This window comes from Aspergillus brasiliensis (assembly GCF_001889945.1).
Source record: "Aspergillus brasiliensis CBS 101740 unplaced genomic scaffold ASPBRscaffold_14, whole genome shotgun sequence".
Classification (NCBI taxonomy): domain Eukaryota; kingdom Fungi; phylum Ascomycota; class Eurotiomycetes; order Eurotiales; family Aspergillaceae; genus Aspergillus; species Aspergillus brasiliensis.
Window position 1 is genome coordinate 571,383 of NW_027137455.1, and position 21,313 is coordinate 592,695.

The 21,313-nt window shown below is 53.4% G+C and overlaps 8 protein-coding genes across 8 annotated transcripts; 5 read left to right on the forward strand and 3 right to left on the reverse strand.

The window, feature by feature from the left end:
* Nucleotides 1-1,923: 1,923 nt before the first annotated feature.
* Nucleotides 1,924-3,358, forward strand: bgt2 (GPI-anchored beta-1,3-endoglucanase EglC; the record flags this gene model as incomplete). Its single annotated transcript, XM_067618652.1, has 2 exons — nucleotides 1,924-2,130; nucleotides 2,180-3,358. The coding sequence occupies 2 exons, from the start codon at nucleotides 1,924-1,926 to the stop codon at nucleotides 3,356-3,358; spliced, it is 1,386 nt and encodes a 461-aa protein (XP_067475236.1).
* Nucleotides 3,359-5,878: 2,520 nt separating this feature from the next.
* On the forward strand, nucleotides 5,879-7,591 carry ASPBRDRAFT_134424 (uncharacterized protein; the record flags this gene model as incomplete). Its single annotated transcript, XM_067618607.1, has 1 exon — nucleotides 5,879-7,591. One exon carries the CDS (start codon nucleotides 5,879-5,881, stop codon nucleotides 7,589-7,591), a length of 1,713 nt encoding a protein of 570 aa, XP_067475237.1.
* Nucleotides 7,592-7,794: 203 nt separating this feature from the next.
* Nucleotides 7,795-9,911, forward strand: ASPBRDRAFT_47520 (FAD-dependent oxidoreductase). Its single transcript, XM_067625867.1, has 4 exons — nucleotides 7,795-8,457; nucleotides 8,514-9,262; nucleotides 9,330-9,807; nucleotides 9,862-9,911. Exons 1-3 carry the CDS (start codon nucleotides 7,862-7,864, stop codon nucleotides 9,425-9,427), a joined length of 1,443 nt encoding a protein of 480 aa, XP_067475238.1. The 5' UTR covers nucleotides 7,795-7,861; the 3' UTR covers nucleotides 9,428-9,807; nucleotides 9,862-9,911.
* ASPBRDRAFT_33832 (uncharacterized protein) lies at nucleotides 9,468-11,075 on the reverse strand (the record flags this gene model as incomplete). Its single annotated transcript, XM_067623164.1, has 2 exons — nucleotides 9,468-9,807; nucleotides 9,862-11,075. The coding sequence occupies 2 exons, from the start codon at nucleotides 11,073-11,075 to the stop codon at nucleotides 9,468-9,470; spliced, it is 1,554 nt and encodes a 517-aa protein (XP_067475239.1).
* A 355-nt stretch (nucleotides 11,076-11,430) lies between these two features.
* Nucleotides 11,431-14,479, forward strand: ASPBRDRAFT_185821 (beta-glucosidase H; the record flags this gene model as incomplete). Its single annotated transcript, XM_067620053.1, has 4 exons — nucleotides 11,431-11,909; nucleotides 11,957-12,563; nucleotides 12,613-13,879; nucleotides 13,931-14,479. Exons 1-4 carry the CDS (start codon nucleotides 11,795-11,797, stop codon nucleotides 14,477-14,479), a joined length of 2,538 nt encoding a protein of 845 aa, XP_067475240.1. The 5' UTR covers nucleotides 11,431-11,794.
* Nucleotides 14,480-14,510: 31 nt separating this feature from the next.
* Nucleotides 14,511-16,240, reverse strand: ASPBRDRAFT_58568 (uncharacterized protein; the record flags this gene model as incomplete). The annotated part of the gene is made up of 3 exons (XM_067627923.1): nucleotides 14,511-15,360; nucleotides 15,410-16,012; nucleotides 16,065-16,240. 3 exons carry the CDS (start codon nucleotides 16,238-16,240, stop codon nucleotides 14,511-14,513), a joined length of 1,629 nt encoding a protein of 542 aa, XP_067475241.1.
* Nucleotides 16,241-16,898: 658 nt separating this feature from the next.
* ASPBRDRAFT_160774 (neutral amino acid permease) lies at nucleotides 16,899-19,281 on the reverse strand. Its single transcript, XM_067619476.1, has 7 exons — nucleotides 18,787-19,281; nucleotides 18,708-18,721; nucleotides 18,582-18,654; nucleotides 18,192-18,523; nucleotides 17,772-18,130; nucleotides 17,518-17,715; nucleotides 16,899-17,454 (listed from the first exon to the last, which is right to left on the reverse strand). Exons 1-7 carry the CDS (start codon nucleotides 18,951-18,953, stop codon nucleotides 17,224-17,226), a joined length of 1,374 nt encoding a protein of 457 aa, XP_067475242.1. The 5' UTR covers nucleotides 18,954-19,281; the 3' UTR covers nucleotides 16,899-17,223.
* Nucleotides 19,282-19,509: 228 nt separating this feature from the next.
* ASPBRDRAFT_33836 (uncharacterized protein) lies at nucleotides 19,510-20,002 on the forward strand (the record flags this gene model as incomplete). The annotated part of the gene is made up of 2 exons (XM_067623165.1): nucleotides 19,510-19,631; nucleotides 19,801-20,002. 2 exons carry the CDS (start codon nucleotides 19,510-19,512, stop codon nucleotides 20,000-20,002), a joined length of 324 nt encoding a protein of 107 aa, XP_067475243.1.
* Nucleotides 20,003-21,313: the final 1,311 nt, after the last annotated feature.

Here is a 21,313-nt window from a genome sequence, read left to right on the forward strand (position 1 = left end):
TAGTTACAAAAGTGGTGTCTGGGTTTACTTCTGAAGTGTCAGTCTCGAGAAGTGTGCGGAAACAATTCCCGACAATTCCCGACCGTGATATTGAGGAATGGTCCGGACGGTTGAGCTGACAATATCATGAATAGGGGCCAGGGGAGGGTATAAAGGCGGCCACTCGCCATGCCACCGGTGGAAGGACAGGCTGTTCACTACTTAGTCTCTGAGCATTGGAAGACCCAGAGTATCCTAGGCATATCATGCTCAATTGCACTGGTCTAGGCCAAGAAGCTAATTACGGCGTGTGTAGGATCGGCAGGGAGATTCGGGCTTTGAAAAGATATACTGTGTACACGAGGTCACTTCCCACCCCTACCGGGCGACTTTGCACGGTCGCATAATGGTTATACTGGATGAGTGGCCTTGAATCAGGCACTACCCTTTTCTTACGGAGACAGCTCGGCGGTGCCAACGCAGGTACATGCATTAAGCCTGTGTGGGAGATGGACGATCCTTGCTCCATGCGGACACCTCAGGGACCGTCGAGATCCGTTGCGGAACAAAAAATCACCACTCTGTAAGTGAGTAACCTCGGTCAGATCTCGATCCCTGGCACTCGACCATGTGCCTGTCCACTTGTTAAATAAATACTACATAAAATCTCTGCCAAAACACCAACAACATGCCAGGCAGTGCAACAGTTGGGGTCGAGTTTCAGCATCCTTTCTGGGGCCAAATTCCCCACAGAATTGATGCCTCGATGTTGTGCTCGATGTGTGATGATGCGTGCATGGATGAAGAGATCCTCGGCAGATGATCTGTCTAGTGACAACGAGACAGTGAAATTTAGAAGAATTGATAGATAGATAGATAGATACACTACTGTAGGAACCCCTGGGTGTGTCTGGACCGTCCTCTGTTCCTGCAGGGAAGTTTCCTGCCCGACCGCGTCAGCCCGGGGGCCAAACATGGAAATGCATTCAACCAAAACGAGGAAAGGATGGCTGACTAGTTTCCGTCCACCAACAAACCCAGTTAATATCTACTCTGTACTGGACTGTCTACCGGTCTGGACGGGCTTCTCCCAATTCCTCCAACCAAAGAAGGGGCCTCCCTAAACCCCCGCTGAGGGGGAACCCGTGCCGCAGTCCCATCACGGACAGGCACTGGCAGATGCACTATCCACATTATGGATCAGTAGCAGCAACAAAAGAGAATCAGGGGCCAGGGGAAAAGGGCTAGAAGCATCATCTCCCCACTCCATCAGTTAAACTAATGAATTAATTCCCGTTGAAATGAAGCAAAGGGTTTATTTTTATGAAGAACAAGCATCGGCCCTAAGAATAGCTTGCTATTTTTATCTGGTTACTATTGGCTCACGGATTTGCCACTCGGCTGCCCGGGTTGTCAATTTCGTGGCTGTTCTGGCAGCCAATCACCACTCGCCAAGCACACTCCCGACCCACTGCGCTCTTTTGTCATCCCGCCAGGAACACTTGTGACATTCCTGATTGGACCATGTGGCAGCCACAACCCCACTCGCCAACACTGGGCCAGTGGATCCCCACTCAGGCACGAGCCCCCCTCATTGGCTACAGAGATCTCCTGACGGGGCAGTCGAATTTCCAGGCTCAGGCCAATCTTCGTCGGGCTTTGGAGTCTAGAATGTCTCGGTTGCCTCCCTTACGACGGACTTGTTCCCCTCATGCATCTTACTTCTTCTCCTCTTTTCCTTTCTTCTTCTTCTCCTCTTTCTCTCTCTCTCTCTCTCTTCCTCTTCATTCCTCTTCATCTCCATCGCAGAACTCGGTTTATTCCTTGTTCATTCCATTCTTTCTTCCCCCTCATTCACTCCCTCGCTCAGCTCTTGTAGCGTGTCACTCTCTTTTCTATCTACCCACTCTTTACAGTAATCTACGTTCTTTCACGACCGTCATCATGCTCTCCAAGATGCAGCTCGCTCAGCTGGCCGCCTTCGCCATGACTCTGGCCACCTCCGAGGCCGCCTACCAGGGTTTCAACTACGGCAACAAGTTCTCCGATGAGAGCTCCAAGTTCCAGGCCGACTTCGAGGCCGAGTTCAAGGCCGCCAAGAACCTCGTCGGCACCTCCGGCTTCACCTCTGCCCGTCTCTACACCATGATCGTACGTTGATCCCCGTTGTATCTGCATTGCACCTGCTAACTCCTTCTAGCAAGCCTACTCGACCAGCGACGTCATCGAGGCCATCCCCGCCGCCATCGCCCAGGACACCTCCCTTCTGCTCGGTCTCTGGGCCTCCGGTGGTGGCATGGACAACGAACTCGCCGCCCTGAAGTCCGCCATCTCCCAGTACGGTGAGCAGCTCGGCAAGCTCGTCGTCGGTATCTCCGTCGGCTCCGAGGATCTCTACCGCAACTCCGTCGAGGGTGTTGAGGCGGATGCCGGTGTCGGTGTCAACCCCGACGAGCTCGTCACCTACATCAAGGAGGTCCGCTCCATCATCTCCGGCACCGCCCTCGCCGACGTCTCCATCGGTCACGTCGACACCTGGGACTCCTGGACCAACAGCTCCAACTCCGCCGTCGTCGAGGCCGTCGACTGGCTGGGCTTTGACGGGTACCCCTTCTTCCAGAGCAGCATGGCCAACTCCATCGACAACGCCAAGACCCTCTTCGAGGAGTCCGTCGCCAAGACCAAGGCCGTCGCTGGTGACAAGGAGGTTTGGATCACCGAGACCGGTTGGCCCGTCAGCGGTGACGCCCAGGGTGACGCCGTCGCCTCCATCGCCAACGCGAAGACCTACTGGGATGAGGTCGGCTGCCCGCTCTTCGGCAACGTCAACACCTGGTGGTACATCCTCCAGGATGCCTCCCCCACCACCCCCAACCCCAGCTTCGGTATCGTCGGCAGCACTCTCTCCACCACCCCTCTGTTCGACCTGTCCTGCAAGAACTCCACCACTTCCTCCTCGTCCGCCGTTGTCTCTGCCGCTGCCTCCTCCGCCGCCGGTAGCAGCAAGGCCGTTGGCTCCCAGTCCGCGGGTGCCTCTGCCTTCGCCACCTCCGCCTCCGCCTCTGCTAAGCCCACCTTCCCCGTTGGCGGCCGCCCCGGCGTGAACGGCACCGTCTTCGGTAACGGCACCTACCCCCTCCGCCCCAGCGGTTCCGCCTCTGCTCGTCCCTCCGCCAGTGTCATCGCCAACGGTTCCGGCGCCGGCTCCAGCAGCTCTGGTAGCACCGGCACCTCGGCCACCTCCGGTCAGTCCTCCTCCTCCGGCAGCTCTGCGGCCGCTGGCTCTTCCTCCCCTGCTGCCTTCAACGGCGCCAGCACCCTCTCCGGCTCCCTCTTCGGTGCCGTGGTGGCCGTCTTCATGACCCTGGCTGCTTTGTAAAGGAAATGAACGGATGACACGGGGTTTCCCTCCCCGCCACCTTTCCCCCTCTTGGTGATTGGAGTTCTCTCGTTTTTTGGGTAGCCCCGATTTTGTGTGCCGGTGTTCTTTTCGGTCGACTTTCCCTTCTTGATACATATTTTTCCCTCAAAACTTATACTTGTGTGTGTGCTTGCCATGGTTGGCCCGGATGATAGACCAATGTTAAATATAGACTTGAGCGATCTTTCCATCATCCAGCTGCATCCAAGCTATTGCAATCGACCGAACAGTGGATCTTGTAATTAAATTGATAACATGGTAGATCTCTTAACATATGCACCGGAATGGTCAATGTACCACCATACCTGCAGTCACTGCCGAGAGTGCATTCACATCCATTGATAGATACCCAGAGAGTGTCAACTCTGCGTTCCTTAGACTAGGCGACCGTGCTTTTCCTATAGTTGGTCCAATCTCAGGTACATGTCTATATGGAAACGGTACTACAATTATGATACACGAGAGAGCCACTTGGGTCATTACTTCAGTTATACTCTAACAGTCGTCGTTCAATCATTTTGAGCCGTTCAGCAAGTTCATGCAATTGTATGTAGTAGTCAATTTGAAAGTTGAGGCATAGTTCTTGTGAAACTGGTACTGACGATGATTCCGAAGCTATATATATATATAATTGATAAGAACACATCCAGAGTTCGGGCTTCTATGAAGGGAGAAATTTCCCTCGTGGTATTAGTAGCTCACAATATTTCTACACATCTTTGCAAAATAGAGAATAGTTAGTACATTATAGATCCACTAGCATTGAAATATACAATCTATGAATATTCTAGCAGCATCCTCAATGCAAGACAGGCATCCTCAGTTCTTTGCAGATTCAACCACTGTATCCCGATCGGGAATAGTCAGATTGCAGAAATAGTCCTTCCTGTTATGGAGGCGGTGTGATGACTTGGTAGTACTATTCATTCCTCAAGTGCAGCAGTTGATCTAGAACCTGAATAGTACTTGTTCCAGCAACTTCGGGCACCGGGGTAATTCTTTTCCCTTGGAATCCACTTTGAATGGAATTTGTGGTAGTGAAAGCGAAAAAAGCGAAAAAAGGGGGAAAATTCTAGCCAGGTACCAACCACCATCCATGGCTATTGCATCCACGGTTCTGGCTAGATATCTGCCTGAGGCGACGATACTATCCGTTTTAAATCACGTGCGCACAGCGTCTCCACTCACCGTCTGCCTTGCATTCACATCTTTCTATCAGACTCGACAGTTCCAGAACACCCCGGTGGGTCTGGCTTTACTACTTTATACACTATGGGGACTGAGGACGCAGCAGACTCTGCAGATACTGCTTACTGCCTCCGCCGGTCAGTTATTCCGTGGAGGAATTGAGGACAGGGTCACATCCTGGTAGTTGAATGGTTCACCAGAGTATCATGGTTTTTCACCTTCTTATAATGCAGCTGAGACGAAAGTTGATGTTCCGGCCTGCGTACAGCGGCAGACTGTTTGTTTCAAAAGCAGGATATTGTCCTTAGATTCTGCTTCAGCCAACAGACCCAAGAATCGACTGATCTCGATTAAATAATTTTCTGGTTCACATACAATTGCAACGTGTTGCCCCACAACAGACCATGGTTCCAAATCCTACTCTACAGGCCTCCCGCAGCTGGTCTGGTCGAATGTTAAGTTGAAATGGAACATTCAGTCTCTCAGTAGGATCTGATATTCTGCCTGGAATATCTTCTAACCACCATGGCATGCAAGGCAGGGCGAACAGATTGGATCACCCTATATACCGTCCTATCTCGATAACCGGGCCATACCGAGTTCGCCTACTTACCGCATTCTGCAATAACCCTAGCTTCTATAGCCTAAACAACGGAATTACTACTTGAGTAAAATGATAGGGAGCTTCCGGTCACAGATCACTGCAATGGCTGACTGTTTTGTTCGGCAGTATACCGAGATTTGGAGATTAGAACGCAGGGCATCGTTCTAGTGCCTGTAACCATGCAGTTCTGCCAGGAACCATGCTCCGGATAAGCGAGTGCTGCGGAGACTTTCACCTTTGCGGAAGATGATCGCCGCCAGCCGCGTTAGTCCGTTTCAACGCTCCTTTCCTGGTGGACCAGCTTTAAGCTTATCCCCAGTATGCCAACTGCTGAGACCCGATCTCGTCTTATCATCAGAACCTGTACCTACAGGCCTCGTCATCTGGATCCATTATTTATTGCCTTCTCCGCTAGATGCTCCGTCTCGAGGCAGCAGCGAAACCTTGATCATTTCAGCTTCGTCAGCCGGAATCAATTCTCAGTGGCATCCGAACCGGCGGACTACCGCACTTCAATCAAGATGTTGTTTCCAATGAGTCGTAGGTGGGGTGGATTACGTTGCTCTCGGTGGTGCAGGACCATCCAGCACCATCTCAACCGTTTATAAATGCTGCCGCATCCCTCTGCAGTCAATCTTCTACTCAACCAGTCTCTCCTTCAGTCTCTTTACCTTTGGTCACTCGTTATGTCCAAGTTCCTTCTCTGGACCGTCTCCGCGGCGGCCCTCGTGCGCGCCGCGACTCTTGAAGAGGTCTGCACCACTGCTCATGCAAAGGCTGCTGTGCCCGCCTCCGGCCTCGTGCAAGGAGTGGTCACCAACCCTTCCAGTGTCACGGCTGCTCCTGTTTACAATGAATCCACCGCCGGATCCAACTACTACCCGGCGGGGACCTATGACTACTGCAACATCACCATGACTTATTCTCATGCTGGCAAAGACGACAGCGTCCTGCTGCAATTCTGGATGCCCACTCCTGACGACTTCCAGAACCGCTGGGTGTCCACCGGTGGCTTCGGCTTCGCCATCAACGTTGCCTCCAACGTGCCTGCTGGTCTTCCCTACGGTGCCGTCGCCGGCCGGACCGACGGTGGCTTTGGTAGCTTCGACACCGAGTTCTCCTCCGTGTATCCCCTGGTGAACGGTACCGCCAACTACGATGCCCTGTACATGTTCGGCTACCAGGCCCACCACGAGATGTCCTCCATTGGCAAGGCCTTCACCAAGAACTTCTACAGCATGTCTGACAAGCTCTACGCTTACTATCAAGGTTGCTCCGAGGGTGGCCGTGAGGGCTGGAGTCAGGTGCAGCGCTTTCCTGAGGAGTGGGACGGTGCTGTCATTGGTGCTCCTGCCATCAGGTACGGCCAGCAGCAGGTGAACCACCTGGTGCCCCAGGTCGTCGAGCAGACCCTCGACTACTACCCTGAGAACTGCGAGTTCTCCGAGATGGTGACTCTAATTATTGATGCCTGTGATGAGCTCGATGGCCGCAAGGACGGTGTCATCTCCCGCACGGATCTCTGCCAGCTCAACTTTGACCTGAAGTCGACCATCGGTAAGCCCTACGCCTGCAACGCCAGTACCAGCATGGGCGTGAGCACCCCGGCCCAGAATGGCACCATCACTGCGGAGGGTGTGCGTGTCGCTCAGACTATTCTGGATGGATTGAAGGACTCTCAGGGTCGCCAGGCCTACTTCTGGTACCGCATTGGTTCGGAATTTACCGACGCCGAGACCTCCTACGATTCGACCACCGGCACCTACGGCATCGACATCTCCGAGCTGGGTGGCGAGTGGGTGACTCACGGCCTGCAGCTGCTGGACCTCGACAACCTCTCGAACCTGGATAACGTCACCTACGACACCCTACGTGACTGGATGTTGGAGGGTCTCCAGCGCTACGAGGATGTCCTGCAGACCACCTGGCCCGATCTGTCCCGCTTCCAAGCTGCCGGTGGCAAGGTCATCCACTACCACGGTGAATCGGACAACAGCATTCCCCCGGCATCTTCGGTGCGCTACTTTGAGTCTGTCCGCGATGTCATGTTCCCCAACAAGACCTACAACGCTTCGGTTGAGGCTCTGAACGAGTTCTACCGTCTTTACCTGGTCCCGGGTGCCTCTCACTGCAACACCAACTCCCTGCAGCCTAATGGACCCTACCCCCAGAACTCGCTCGGCGATCTGATGAACTGGGTCGAGAAGGGCATTGAGCCGGTGACTCTGAACGGAACGGTGCTGAGCGGGGATTACGAGGGACAGGAGCAGCAGATTTGCTCGTGGCCTCTGCGTCCGTTGTGGAAGAATAACGGCACGGTGATGGACTGCGTGTATGACCAGAAGTCGATTGACACATGGTTGTATGATCTGGATGCGTATGACATTCCGATCTATTAGCCGAATGCAATTTGTATGTAAACCATCTGTCATTGTACATTGTACATTAGTTGAACATATATCACTACCAATCGGATACTCAAATCAAACTCTGTAACCAAAGTAGCCATCATCCGGTAGCAAGTAATAAACTTCGACCATCATCGGATCGTCCCGCAGCAGCATCATAATGACTCCTCACCTCGAGCTTATCCCCACTCCACCACCACCACCACCTCCTTTCAACACTTACACCACAGCTTACAGCTTACAGCTTCTTCAAGAATCGAAATGAAAATCGTAATCATCGGCGCCGGCATCTCCGGCTGCGCAGCGTACCTCACCCTGCGAAAACATCTCCCACCACCGCCACCACCCACCCAAGATCATGAATACACCATCTACGAAGCCCACTCCACCTCCTCCTCAAACCCAACCATAGGCGGCGCCCTCGGCATCGCCCCCAACGGCCTTCGCATACTAGAACGTCTCGACTCGGACCTCCTCCGCGACGCCGTGCGCGGAGGGTACATGGTGAACCATGGCAATCTGAAAGATAAACACGGCCGGGTATTGATGCGGCTGCCGTGCAGTAGCAGCAGCACCACCACAAGCAGTGGTGGTAGTGATAAAGGTAAAGAAATCCACCTCCTCGGCACAAGCCGCCACAACATCTGGCAATGTCTCCGAGCACGCGTCCCCGACGAGATCATCATCAATAAGCGGGTCGCGAGTGTGCGTGCACATTCTACAGAGAGGAATGTAATTACCTTCGTGGATGGGAGTGAGCCCGTAGAAGCGGATCTGGTGGTTGGGGCGGATGGGTTGTGGAGTGTGGTGAGGAAGGCACTTTTTGATGGAGAAGATGCGTATCCGCCGCATTATGAGTATACCTTCTACCCTTATACCTAAGAGTAATATATGGTACTGATAAAGTATCTAGAGGCCTAATCGGCATCGGCGGGTTCCTCCCAACCCCCAGGGATAGTGATATCCCTCTGCCCGGAGCAGGATCAATGAACTTCCTCTTCAGCGGGAGTGGGTTCTTCGGATACTTCTACTCTAATACCTCTTCCCCTGATACATCCGATACATCATCAGCATATTCTGTCTCCTCCTCACCAGGAAATACCATAGCATGGTGGACTACATACTCCCCTCCACATACCTCTACCCCTCCGAAGAGCCAAAACATCAACATCGATATGAACGATATGCTCGCACAACTCCACACCCGCTACACCACATGGACCGACCCCCTCGTACACCACATCCTAAACTCTATCGAGGTAGAATCCATATACCCAACATGGACCACCCCGCCTCTCCCCACCTGGTCCAAAGAAGGGATCGTCCTCGTCGGCGACGCCGCACATGCACTCCCTACGACGTCTGGGCAGGGCGCGTCGCAGGCATTAGAGGATGCGGAGGTGTTGGCGAGGTTGGTGGCGCATGAGGTGGGGATTATCTACCAGCAACAGATGTCCGGGGGGATGGTATCTGGGATAGATATATTATCTAGGGTGGGGGAGAAACAGGCACTTCAAATGGCTTGTAAGAAGTATATGGGGATGAGGATGCCAAGGGTGCAGAGGATATTGGATCGAGCGAGGACGGTGCAGGGGAGTAAGAGGGATAGTAGGTTCGGGTGGGTGGGGGAGTTGGTGATGTATTGGGGGATGTGGATTCTAGGTTAGTTATACCTTTTTCTTCTGTGGGTTGTTTATTGGTGGTTTATGCTAATGTGTGATTATGGTAGGCTTCTTTCCTTCACTGCTTAGTCGGCAGCAGCAAGAGGTATTTGATTATGATTTACCCGGGGAGGTGGAGCGGGTGTTAGACGAGTTTACTTCGTAGTAAATAGTTTAGTATCTTTGATGATATTGCTGGTAGTATATCAGGTAGCTACACTCTCCTCATGAACGCTATCCACCTTCTTCTCTGCATCCTCTTCATCCCTATCTACTCCCATTCCCGGCCCATCAAATATCACCGCCACCTGCTCCAGGGTATACCCCTTCGTCTCCGGGTAAAAGAAGAACGCAGTGACCCCAAACAGTACCAACACGACAATAAACACAATGTAATACCGCCACTCAATCGCATCCAACGCAATCGGATTCACAAACGTATTGAAGAACATGCCGACGATCGTGGCCACCCAGGTGACTGTCAACCCGCGGGATCGGAGTCGGTATGGCCAGATTTCGCAGGGATACGAAGTTAGAAATGGTGTTCTAAAAAATACCACATTAGCATGAATCTACTATGTTGGTAGTGCTGGTACTCACAAAGCAATGCAATATCCTGAGAAGAAGATAAACAGGAATGGAATCACAGCCGCCCCCGTGGCCGCGTCATTCGTGGCTTTAAACGACCCCGAGAGCGCAGTCACCAGCACGTAGCTGATGAACATTATAACTGCTGACGCAAGGAAGAGCGGACGGCGACCGAGTCGGTCGATTAGGAATGCGCCCAAGGCAGCGAAGATGAGGTCCCACATTTGCAGACAGGCGGAGATGAGTGTCTGGTCACGGACGCTGGTGACTCCGACTGAGTCGAGGATGAGTGACAGGTAGTACGAGACGACGCCGTTGCCGGACCACTGTGCAAATAGTCCCAAGGTGATGGAGATCATCAGCCGCCAGCGGTTCCCCGGGGTCTTCACCATCTCGATGTAGCTGGCGCTGCTGTGGGCTTCTTGCTCGGCCCGGATGGTCGAACTGATCTCGACAAACTCGTAAGCTACAAGCGCGGATGTCTCGTCGCCGGCAGCGTGATAGCGGGTCAGGATTGCTCGTGCCTCCTCGTTGCGGCCGACCGAGATCAACCAGCGAGGGCTTTCCGGGGCGAGAAGGAATCCCGGCAATCCAACGACAGGCACCAGGGCTTGGAGAACAGATGGGAGGCGCCAGGCCCAGGAGGAATCATATGTACGAGAGGCGAACACAACCCAAGCAGCGACAGTTCCACCGACATACCAGCCGGACATGAACAGCGAGTTGAGCATGCCGCGGTGCGTGGGGTAAGCAATCTCGTTGATGAGCAGGGGAACGGCATTGCCGAACAGGGCCGACGCACCCCCCAGAAAGAGACGAGCAAGCATGAAAGCAACTGCATTCGGAGCCGCCGTCTGGAGGACGCAGCCTAGGATCAAGAAGAGATATCCGACGTAGACGCCGGGCTTGCGTCCATACCGGTTGGAAATCCAAGCGGCAGTTGGGTAGCCAATGCCGCAGCCCAGCCAGTAGATCGCATTCAACCAGCCCAGTTTTGCGCCGGCCGGATAGTTCATAAAAACTTTCCACTGGTCCAAGGCTTCAAGACCGTTCATGAGAGATCCGTCATAGCCGTTGGCGGAGGAAAACATAACCAATGAGAGGATGATGAGGTTGAGTCGCACCAAATGAGGCTGCTTGTACCATGCCGGCCCTGAGGGGAGGACCGCCGCGAGGTGGTCCTCTCCTACAGGCTTGCTCGCGGTGTCCGCTTTGCTGATGCCCATTGTCAGTTGCAGCGTGGAAAAGAAACCAAAAATCGGCATGGGCAAATGGAGGAGGCACAGGCTATTTGAAGAGTGGCCTGAGGGCACCGATATGTCGGCGGTTTATTCCTCGTGTCTCCGCTGGTTATGTCCCGTGTGGCTTCTCGCGGACAAAACGGCTATCGACCGATGCCGTTGATGCTACTAGAGCTTGTTCCCTGCGTATATTCCGAGACCAAAGCCATGCTATACCGCCAATGGTAGCGAGGCGGGTGCACTCATACCGAGGACGCGGAAGACGCTAGACGGTCATCAGGCATTGAACCGACGCACGGGTAGCTGGGGAACGGCAGGTGAGACGGTGTGGAGAACTGGGGGAAGTCGGGGTAGGGCATCGCCAGCAGTCGGGGAGACACGGAGAAACGGGGAAAAGGAGAAACGGAGAATTGGGGATGCCCTAAGCCAGTCGCCATGGGTCTGGATGACTTCGAGAAGCAATCAGAACTCGCGGAGCTGGTGGAGCTGGCCCGTCGACCCAAAGATCACCCCATTCCTGCTGGCTCGGTCGGCCGGTGCGACTCCCTATGTATTCGTAAGATGCACTGCAATGCCCATCTCCGCGATGGGAGAACTTAATTAGATGGTGCGCCCATGGCTAGACAGAATGTTGGAACCTGCGAGCGAGCATTCTGTTCCCAGCTCCCGACCACATCATTCCCTCACACGGCGATTGAAGCATCATGCCCTCCGTACAAGCCGCGGAGACAGACAAGGCCTTCGTCCAGATCGCAAATGCCGATATCGAGGATCTCATCAAGCAACTGACCCTAGATGAGAAAGTTGCCCTTCTAACAGGTAACCCGCGAGCGCTGCTACTTACCGATGAAGCTGACAGTGGCTAGGTGACGATTTCTGGCACACCGTCCCCATCCCCCGACTCGGTATCCCGTCGATTCGACTCTCCGATGGTCCGAATGGCGTCCGCGGCACCCGCTTCTTTGGCAGCGTGCCTGCAGCGTGTCTTCCCTGCGGTACAGCCATCGGAGCGACGTTTGACAGAGATCTCGCCGTGCAGGTTGGGCATCTACTAGCGGCGGAGGCCAAGGCCAAAGGCGCCCATGTCGTCCTGGGCCCAACGATAAACATTCAGAGAGGTCCGCTGGGAGGCCGTGGGTTCGAGTCGTTCTCGGAAGACCCGCTGCTATCGGGCATCATAGCAGGTCATTATTGCAAGGGGTTAAAGGAGGAGAACATTGTGGCAACACTCAAACACTTTGTCTGCAATGATCAGGAACATGAGCGCATGGCTGTCAATTCCATTCTCACCGATCGGGCGCTGAGGGAGATCTATCTCCTGCCTTTCATGATTGCGATCGCTCTGGGAAAGCCCGAGGCTATCATGACGGCGTATAACAAAGTGAACGGGCTTCATGCATCGGAGAGTCCGGGGCTTCTTCAGAACATCCTACGGGAAGAATGGGGCTGGGAGGGCTTGTTGATGAGCGACTGGTAGGTTTCCGACCACACTTGTTCCTTTATTCATCACTGACCCTGGCAGGTTTGGAACATATAGCACATCCGAGGCCATCCACGCCGGACTCGATCTCGAAATGCCAGGGCCAACCAGATGGCGCGGCAGTGCCCTGACACATGCCATCACCGCAAACAAAGTACCCCTGGCGACGGTGAATGCCCGTGTTCGCGCTGTGCTACGTCTGGTCCAACAAGCCAGCCGATCAGGTATCCCTGAGCGTGCCCCGGAGTTGCAGCTGAACCGCGCCGAGGATAGACAACTACTGAGGAAGATCGCCTCGGAAGCAGTCGTCCTGCTCAAAAACGATGGCAACATTCTGCCGCTGGACAAGACCAAGAAGATAGCCGTCATCGGCCCTAATTCCAAGATCGCTACCTACTGTGGAGGCGGCAGTGCAGCGCTCAATCCCTACGAAGCTGTAACCCCATTTGAGGGTATCTCAAACTCAGCTTCGGGTGGCGTGGAGTTCGCCCAGGGGATATATGGACACCAAAACTTGCCCTTGCTGGGAAAGCGCCTGCGCACGCAGGACGGTCTGACTGGCTTTACCTTGAAAATATTCAATGAACCCCCCACCGTAGCGAACAGAATACCACTCGAGGAACGTCACGAGACAGACTCGATGGTATTCTTCCTCGACTACAACCATCCAAAGCTGCAACCAGTGTGGTATGCAGACGCGGAGGGGTACTTTGTGCCAGAGAAATCCGGCCTCTACGACTTTGGTCTGTGTGTGCAAGGGACGGGCAAACTCTTTGTGGATGGTAACCTGCTGGTAAATAACGCCAATGTACAAAGGCCGGGATCTAGCTTCCTTGGCAGCGGTACCATGGAGGAAAGAGGCACACTGGAACTCACGGCCGGTCAGCGGTACAAGATCCATGTGCAGTGGGGATGTGCCAAAACCAGCACATTCAAGGTCCCCGGCGTAGTCGACTTCGGTCACGGTGGCTTCCGATTTGGCGCTTGTCCGCAGCTCTCGCCGCACACCGGCATCGAAGAAGCTGTGCAGCTGGCTGCATCGGTTGACCAGGTCGTCCTCGTGGCCGGGCTGAGTGCGGAATGGGAATCGGAGGGCGAGGACCGCACAAGCATGAGCCTGCCACCGTATACAGATGAGTTGATTTCTCGTGTGCTCGAGGTCAATCCGGACACGGTTGTGGTTCTGCAGAGTGGAACCCCAGTGGAGATGCCCTGGATTCAGAACGCAAAGGCGGTGCTGCATGCCTGGTATGGGGGTAACGAAACTGGCAATGGCCTTGCGGATGTCATCTTCGGTGATGTGAATCCGGTAGGTTTTCTTTCCAGCCTGTCTGGCGCTGCTAACTCATTCGATGTCTAGTGTGGCAAACTTCCACTCACATTCCCCCGACACGTCAAGAACAACCCCACCTATTTCAACTACCGATCCGAGGGTGGTAGAGTCCTGTATGGTGAGGATGTCTATGTAGGCTACCGTTTCTATGATGAGATTGAGATCGACCCGCTGTTCCCTTTCGGGCACGGCCTGTCGTACACGACATTCGAACTGTCGGGTCTGTCCCTCCAAAGGGGTTCAAATTCACTGCAAGCCACCTGCACGTTGCGCAATACCGGATCCAGGGCTGGAGCAGAGGTGGTACAGTTATATGTCGCGCCGGTATCGCCGCCGATCAAGCGACCACTGAAGGAGCTGAAAGAGTTCCGAAAGGTCTGGTTAGAACCCGGTGCCGAAGAGGTGGTGCAGATTCCCCTAGATCTTGTCCGCGCGACGAGCTTCTGGGATGAGAAGAGCAGTAGCTGGTGCAGCCACAGTGGCACATATCGAATCATGCTGGGAACCAGTAGCCGTGGTGTGTTCTTAGAAGACTCCATTGAAATGGATGAGACCACTTTCTGGTCGGGGCTCTGAGCGGGTTGGATCAAATACCACGACACGATTGTTAAGTACTCTTCATTCGATCTGTATCTATCCAGGTTTGTAGATGCATCGTAACCATGCCTTCGCTGCTGTCCAGGCGGGACAAGATGTCGGTCGACTGTCGTAGATACTCGGCGGCTCGCTCTGCTTCCGGGCCGGCAGGATGGAATGGGCATACCAACAGGCCCGCCGCGATATCGCGCACTTTGTACGCCAAATGTAGACCGTTCGCTTCCAAGTTAATCTGAGGTAGGCTGTAGAGGATGCAGAAGAGCTGCCGACAAAGCTCCTCCCTCTGTAGCCACAACGATTTTGCATCTACCATGGGTTGTATGTGATTGGGAGGAATCAGTGATGGCTCTGGCTTGTGCGCCTGCACTGCCTCCAGCTGGTCCACAAGCAAGCTTTGTAGCCACAGATGCGTAACATGTAAGTTCGCCCGCATAGAAGCGAAGTGTGACTGCGTCGTCTCCGCCACACCAATGCTCCCACCGTTGTTAGCGATAGCCTCACCCGATGGCTGCCATGGCCGGAGCAGAGGCGGGATATCCTCCAGTAAGAATCGTAGATCATGGAGACGCTCCTGGATATATGCTACCTGCACGGCCGAGTCACGAGCCCTTACACAGGGGCACGGCTCATCCGGTGATTCTGCACAGGGGCTCCTAACCGCAGCCCAGAACACCCGTGAATGGAGGATAAAACCCGTCACCAGGCACGGAGTGGGGGATGGTGGCATGAGCACCTCGTTCTCGAAGATCATTTCGTCATCGACTTCAAGCGGCATAAGATCTTCCGGGTTGATGGAATGAAGAAGAATGTGGTCTAAGTACGACAAGCGCTCTCCTAGCACATTCTGCAATTGATTGTGACTGGTTGCATGAGTGACTGCCGTTACGCTTATGGAGATGGCGCACTTACACGAATCCGTAGAAGATCAACCAGAAGCCCTTCTTCCGCAGTTGAGTCTCAATGCAGTTAAGTCCATCATATTCCGAGATGCGATGGAGGTTCAACAAGCGGGCAATCTGTGTCGCTTCCACATCTAACATGCGGGACCAGTTGTATTCCCCCAACTGCCGGAATGCAGCATACAGCAAGTACGAGATGGCAAACTTCTGGAAGTTGATGCGGTCGAAGTAGGTCGAGTCCCTCAACCGCAGGATTTTATCATAGCAATGACGGACCATTTCCCTGCGCGATGTGAACCTCAAGGGCGGGCTGGCCGACCGATATGAATAAAATCTGCTGGGCATGGTGGCGATCACCACCGCAGCGATGGCAGTGACGAGCCCGAGGAATCCGCTGTCCTCGCGATCCCGGTCCTCTTGCAAGGACTGTCGAAAAGACGGGCGATGCACTATGGGGATCAATGGATAGAGATAGTCTAGATAGTCCTGCATGATGCAGGAGAACAGGCGCCGATCGCATAGATCATCCGTGGGATACTTGACGGCACCCACACCCCGGCTGTCCTCAGTTCCTCCATCTGGCTGTGCGTGTGCCGGAGATCCTGTCCGTGACCTGGAGTACATTAGCATTGACCTCTCGCTAGCCAAGAAGCCAAGCAGCATACCGTTTCTTTGGGCCTCGCGTCCGGGACGGAGACAGAAAGGTGCAAGGCAGATCTAGTCTGGCGCAGCGCCCACATCGCGAAGGGGCGTCGGTCGATGACGGAGTCACATTGCATTTGACCTTGCGCTTTCGGCAGATGTCGCAAGCCTGGGTTGTCAACTCTGCACGCGTAGGCATGACAACATTAAGGCTCGATAGACGGCCGAAAGGGAAGTACTTGGGATGGCTGCATGGCTGGTGCCTGTGGTTTGTCCGGATTGCACGGTACTGCCTGAGTGCCTGAGGCGAGAGAGACCAGAAAGCATCTAACCTTGAATGGTATAGTGTCCTTTCTGTTTATGCAAAGGTAGCTTAGTCAGCTAGCATTATCTCACCTCGCGCCCATTCATAACTAGTCCTCGCAGTTGTGCCAGCACTCAATAACAATCCAATTGGAAGAAAGCAATTGACTTGCAAGCAGTTATTTGCTATACATCTGGCAGTACTGTAAGTAGTCTTTCATTCTCATCTCCGGGAAAGAACGGCAATACAGTTTTTGTCGGATGAGTCGCAATTCTACCAACTGTATACTTATCCCTACTGCTAGTACAAGCGCTCACATGGAAACAACGGATTCATTCTACTCTTTCTTTCTTTTTCGTGAACTCATTTCGAATGGTATTCTGCTGGTATTGTATATTTTGGATATAGATATATCTCGAATAGCGACAACGACTGGTCAATCATCTTCTAGGGAAGCAAAACTCTGACTAGATGATAGGCAATCCATGTATTATGCCAACTTTGCCATGAGGTTTATTACAGTCACGTCCCGCGCCCTGTTCAAGGGCCATATGTAATCTTTACTGAATCCGTGTGAACGGTAGTCTTCATGCCGAGAAGTATTATTAATGTGTCTTGCCGCTGCATCCATTTGTAAGGTCTATTTCACCCATGTCAATGAGGATAAAAGAATACAATCGCATCGCTCCACCTGAAAAGACTAACAAATCTTGGAATAGAAGAATAAATGGTAACATATTATGAATCATGAATAAATCATTAGCTAGTCCGTGGATGCAAATAAACCCGTCACGCCGTCATCTGCCGCGGTCCCAGACACGCGGCAAAAAGATTCGCTCATAAACGCCATTATTGATATGAAGAATATTGATGCCTCTTCAGCTGTCCGTGTTGGCACAGGTGAAGCTATTGCTGTTGGCATCGCTGTGGATGGCCGTTCCCGAGGCATAGAGACCCAGGACGCACAGCACCAAACCGAACACGGCGATACTGATATTCAGCACGGTCATGGCGATCTTGCGGGGGCTGGCAAACCACTGGCCATAGTTCAGGTGGAGCCAGTAGATGCCACTGAGACCGTAACTGAACCAACTAGCGAAGAGAGCGCTCTGCATCATATTATTAGCGAGACGCGCCAGAGGATAGACCGTCTGGTTGGATGAGAGACTTACAATCAGAGAGTTGAGGTCGCTGAAGACAGGGATGGCCTCCGCGATAATCCAGGCAACCAGCCAGCAGGCCAAGCCCAAGGCGATCCAGACGGCGACCGAGCGGCGACTGCGGCTGTGGATGAGACCCGACTTGGAGCAAGTGCGGAAGTAGATGTACTTCAAGCCAATGTGACCATTGACAACACCGGCACCGACGATCTGCAACCCCGTTAGTGTCGTGCATACAAACAGAATCCTTTAGTAGGTTTACTTACGGTGGGAATGGCAATTCCATAGGCAACCTTCTTCAGAAGAGGACCGGCGGAGCTGAGGGCGGGGGATTGCACATCCTTGCCGACGTAGTAGTAGATGACGCAGGCGGCAGTCACGTACAGACTGATTTCGAAGGTCTGCAGCATGAACAGCGACTTCTTGAAGTCCTTGGGCTTCTCCATCTCAGCAATGAGACCGAAGAAGGCGACGTGCGCACAGTAGGCGAAGACGATGTTGGAGACCGCGGTGAAGGCCGTGTAGAGGGTGGTGTCGACGGTGGCCTCGATGATGCGACCGGGGTGCTTCTCAACACCCACACCGATCATGGTGATCATGACAGCGCTGAAGATACTGAGGAAGGCTGAATCGCAGACACCAGTCAGAATAATGATGCGTAGACACACAGAGAGGAGGGAACTCACAGGCAAAGGAAATCCAGGTCATGCCCTTCATGGTACGGGGGATCGAGAGGACCATGGAGATGACCATGCCAACCACACTGAAGACGATGGAACAGGTGCCATGGTCGGTGATGGTGTTCATCATGACACGGAAGGTCAGGAGATGGCTGCCCATGACGAAAATGCAAAAGAGGAATTGGCCCAGGCCGAAGAGTTCCCGGCCAAAACGGCCCATCAGGATTTCACCCGCATCGGCGAGGTTCTGAATGTGCGGATAGCGTTCTCTGAACAATCCAATGTTGTAACCGGTGTAGGTCGCGAGAATACCAAGACCCACGATGAGGATGACGGCCCTGAATGGTAGAAAGTTAGCCGGCTGGAAGGTTGCATCATCATTCCGGCGAGACTTACGGGACGAAACCCAGGGTTGCAACGGCGGCGGGTAGCGAGAGCACACCCAGCGAGACCGACTCGCAAATCATGACTGCGGGGATATTAGAGTTTGCTGATGCAGAGAGAAGTCGAGAGAAAGCTTACGCAGTCCACATTGCCTGTTGTGAATGTGTTAGCAGGAAATTAAGTGGGAATGGTGGGAAGGCGGAGAACGGATACATACCACCACTTCAAGGTCTTGTACTTGATTTCCGCAAATTCCTCGTTACCAAAAGCGTCGGCCTCCTCCACACCCGGCTTGAGGTTCTGCTCCACCTGACTGATATCCTCCTTCTTCTCGTCGATGCCATCAGTGGCGTAGGGAGGGGGGCTGTCGTGAACGGCCTCCATGGTGGTGAGGTGAGAAGGTGATTAAGAGGCGGACGGTAAGGGAAGAAGATGGAGGAGTAGGAGGAAGACGGTGAGGTGAAGAGGAGGAGTAGAGGAGTAGAGGAGGGAAAGAGGAGGTGAAGAGAAGGAGAAGGGTGGAGGCAGAAATGGGGGGGAATGGGGAAGAATAAAAGGAAGTCTCGGGGAAAAGTCTGTGAATGATATCCGGTGGATTTGAGAGGCACCAGCAGGATTGAGTTTCGGGCAGGCACGAGTGACAAGCCGAGAATCCTGGGGACACCAAAAGAAGATTGGGGAGCTGACGGTGAGGCAGTGAAAGGCAACACTGATTCACTGATTCAGAGGCCGGGCTTGTGGGGAAAACCCAAGCAAGTCAGCAACTGAGGCAAAGGTCCATCGTATGTTTCTACCGTTTTGAGACAAGCAACGGTTCCTCCCTCACCGGACACTCGTTGATCGGACCGCTTCCGAGGTTAATGACCACGACTAATTGGTCATTCCCCCGATGGCGGAGTATCCGCGCCAATCATGAAGATTAAGATGACACCAGGAAACCATGGATGGCTCCGCCAAGCACGGCGCTGTCGCTCCCAGCGGCCCTCGGATCCCGCCTGGTCTTAGATGCTACGCTGTACACTCCCATCCTTATCCGGACATGTCTGCCGACAGAACGGCATCGTGAGCTCATGCCAGTTCCGATGGTCGCTTCCCCGCAAGAGATTACCGCGTGGGCAGGAGATACTCGGCAGATAAACTCGAGAGGTAGTATCTATCAACCATGTGGTTTGACTAATTGTCGTCCCTAACTTGCTCGGCTGCCCATTCAGACTAGACTAAATAGTTACAGCAATAGATTGCAGTCCCTCTTCTGGCACTTGGCGATATTGCCCACTATCCGGAACCAGGATCCGCTAGGCAGCTTGAGGCCTAGACAGCAGCCGGTCGCCTTTTTGGTCCAGGAGCTTAAAGCTAAAGTGCAGCAAGCATTCCACTATCGTGCAGAAGATCGCCATATGGTCGTTCCCAGGGATATTCTACCGCGTCGATAACTATCTTTATCAGTCGCTTTAACCCTACAGATAGATAAAATCCCTCTTATGCCGACTTCCCATCAACCCTTGCTAATCCTGTTGGTCATGGAATCGCCTGGGTGGCAATCTCGCTAGGGAGGAATGTCCACGGTGTGCGTGGCCACTGCAGACTGGGAAGCGAGCGGGCAAACGATGAACCGGCCTGTGCTGCAGGTACCCGCCACCGTAACCACGAATCACAGTGGCGGGATACGAGGTTTTATCCTCCCTCACCGGAGTAGCACCCCCCGAGTCCGAGCCGTCTTCACTTTGATTATCATATTATAATATTAATATTGTTGAGCCTCCCGGTGGGCGTTGCTGGTCCCGATGGATCGTGTCCGGTTCTCTCTACTGGATCTAGCTAGTCCTCGGCCGGAGGAATGGTTCTCGAAACGAAGAACATTCTAGGATCCATACTTTAGCAGTTAGCACAGTAGCACTAGTACCAGCACTTCAGACTCTCCAATGGGAGATGATATATTGGATACGAATGTACGAAGTAAACATCATCGTGAAGATCATGGCGATTGGAAGTGTTCAGGCTGAGAAATGAAGCACACAAAGAATGGTGTTAGAATTGCTTCAGCTTTGCGTCAAGTGATCTGGATGATCTGCTTAAGCTAGGAGAGGTGACGCACATCAGGCCCCATCCGAAACAGTCACATAATACAAAGCTTCCAGGAGATGAGCGGGTGGCGAGGCAGAGGCAAGGAATTTTGAGTAGATTTGAGTTGCGCACATCGGAATGTGCCGAGACTCCGTGACAGTTATCGCCGGCTGTTATCTCCGCTGCCGTCACGTGGACGAGCTCCGGGCGGAAGAGGGAGGTTCCGCTCAGTTCTCCCTTCAGGTTATCGACCTGCAACTAGTCTTCTGGCTACTGTCAGCCACTCTCTAGATATCGCATCATAGGAGTGTCTGGATGACACGCTTGCTTCGTTTTCATCGATCAGGCTACCCGTGACATAGACCGATGCTTCTCTTCTGCCACTCAATCATCTCCGCCGATTATCGTGAACCAAGAAACGGGTGACTGCTAGGTCACTCCAAGTTTCCGAATTTGGCTCACCATAAGCGTTTTAGTACCCCAGACGTCTCCGCCTATGCAAGTATGACGATCGAACATCAGTGACTGGATCCTATCGTCTACAAGGAATCCACACGGTGAACTTGGAGCTATGATATCATGATACAAAAGGAGAATAGGAGTTCTGGAATTTCATTGGCTAGGGGTGCACGGTTGCTCGGACGGTCGAATCCTTCCGGGCCAAACAGCTGGCTTGGTGC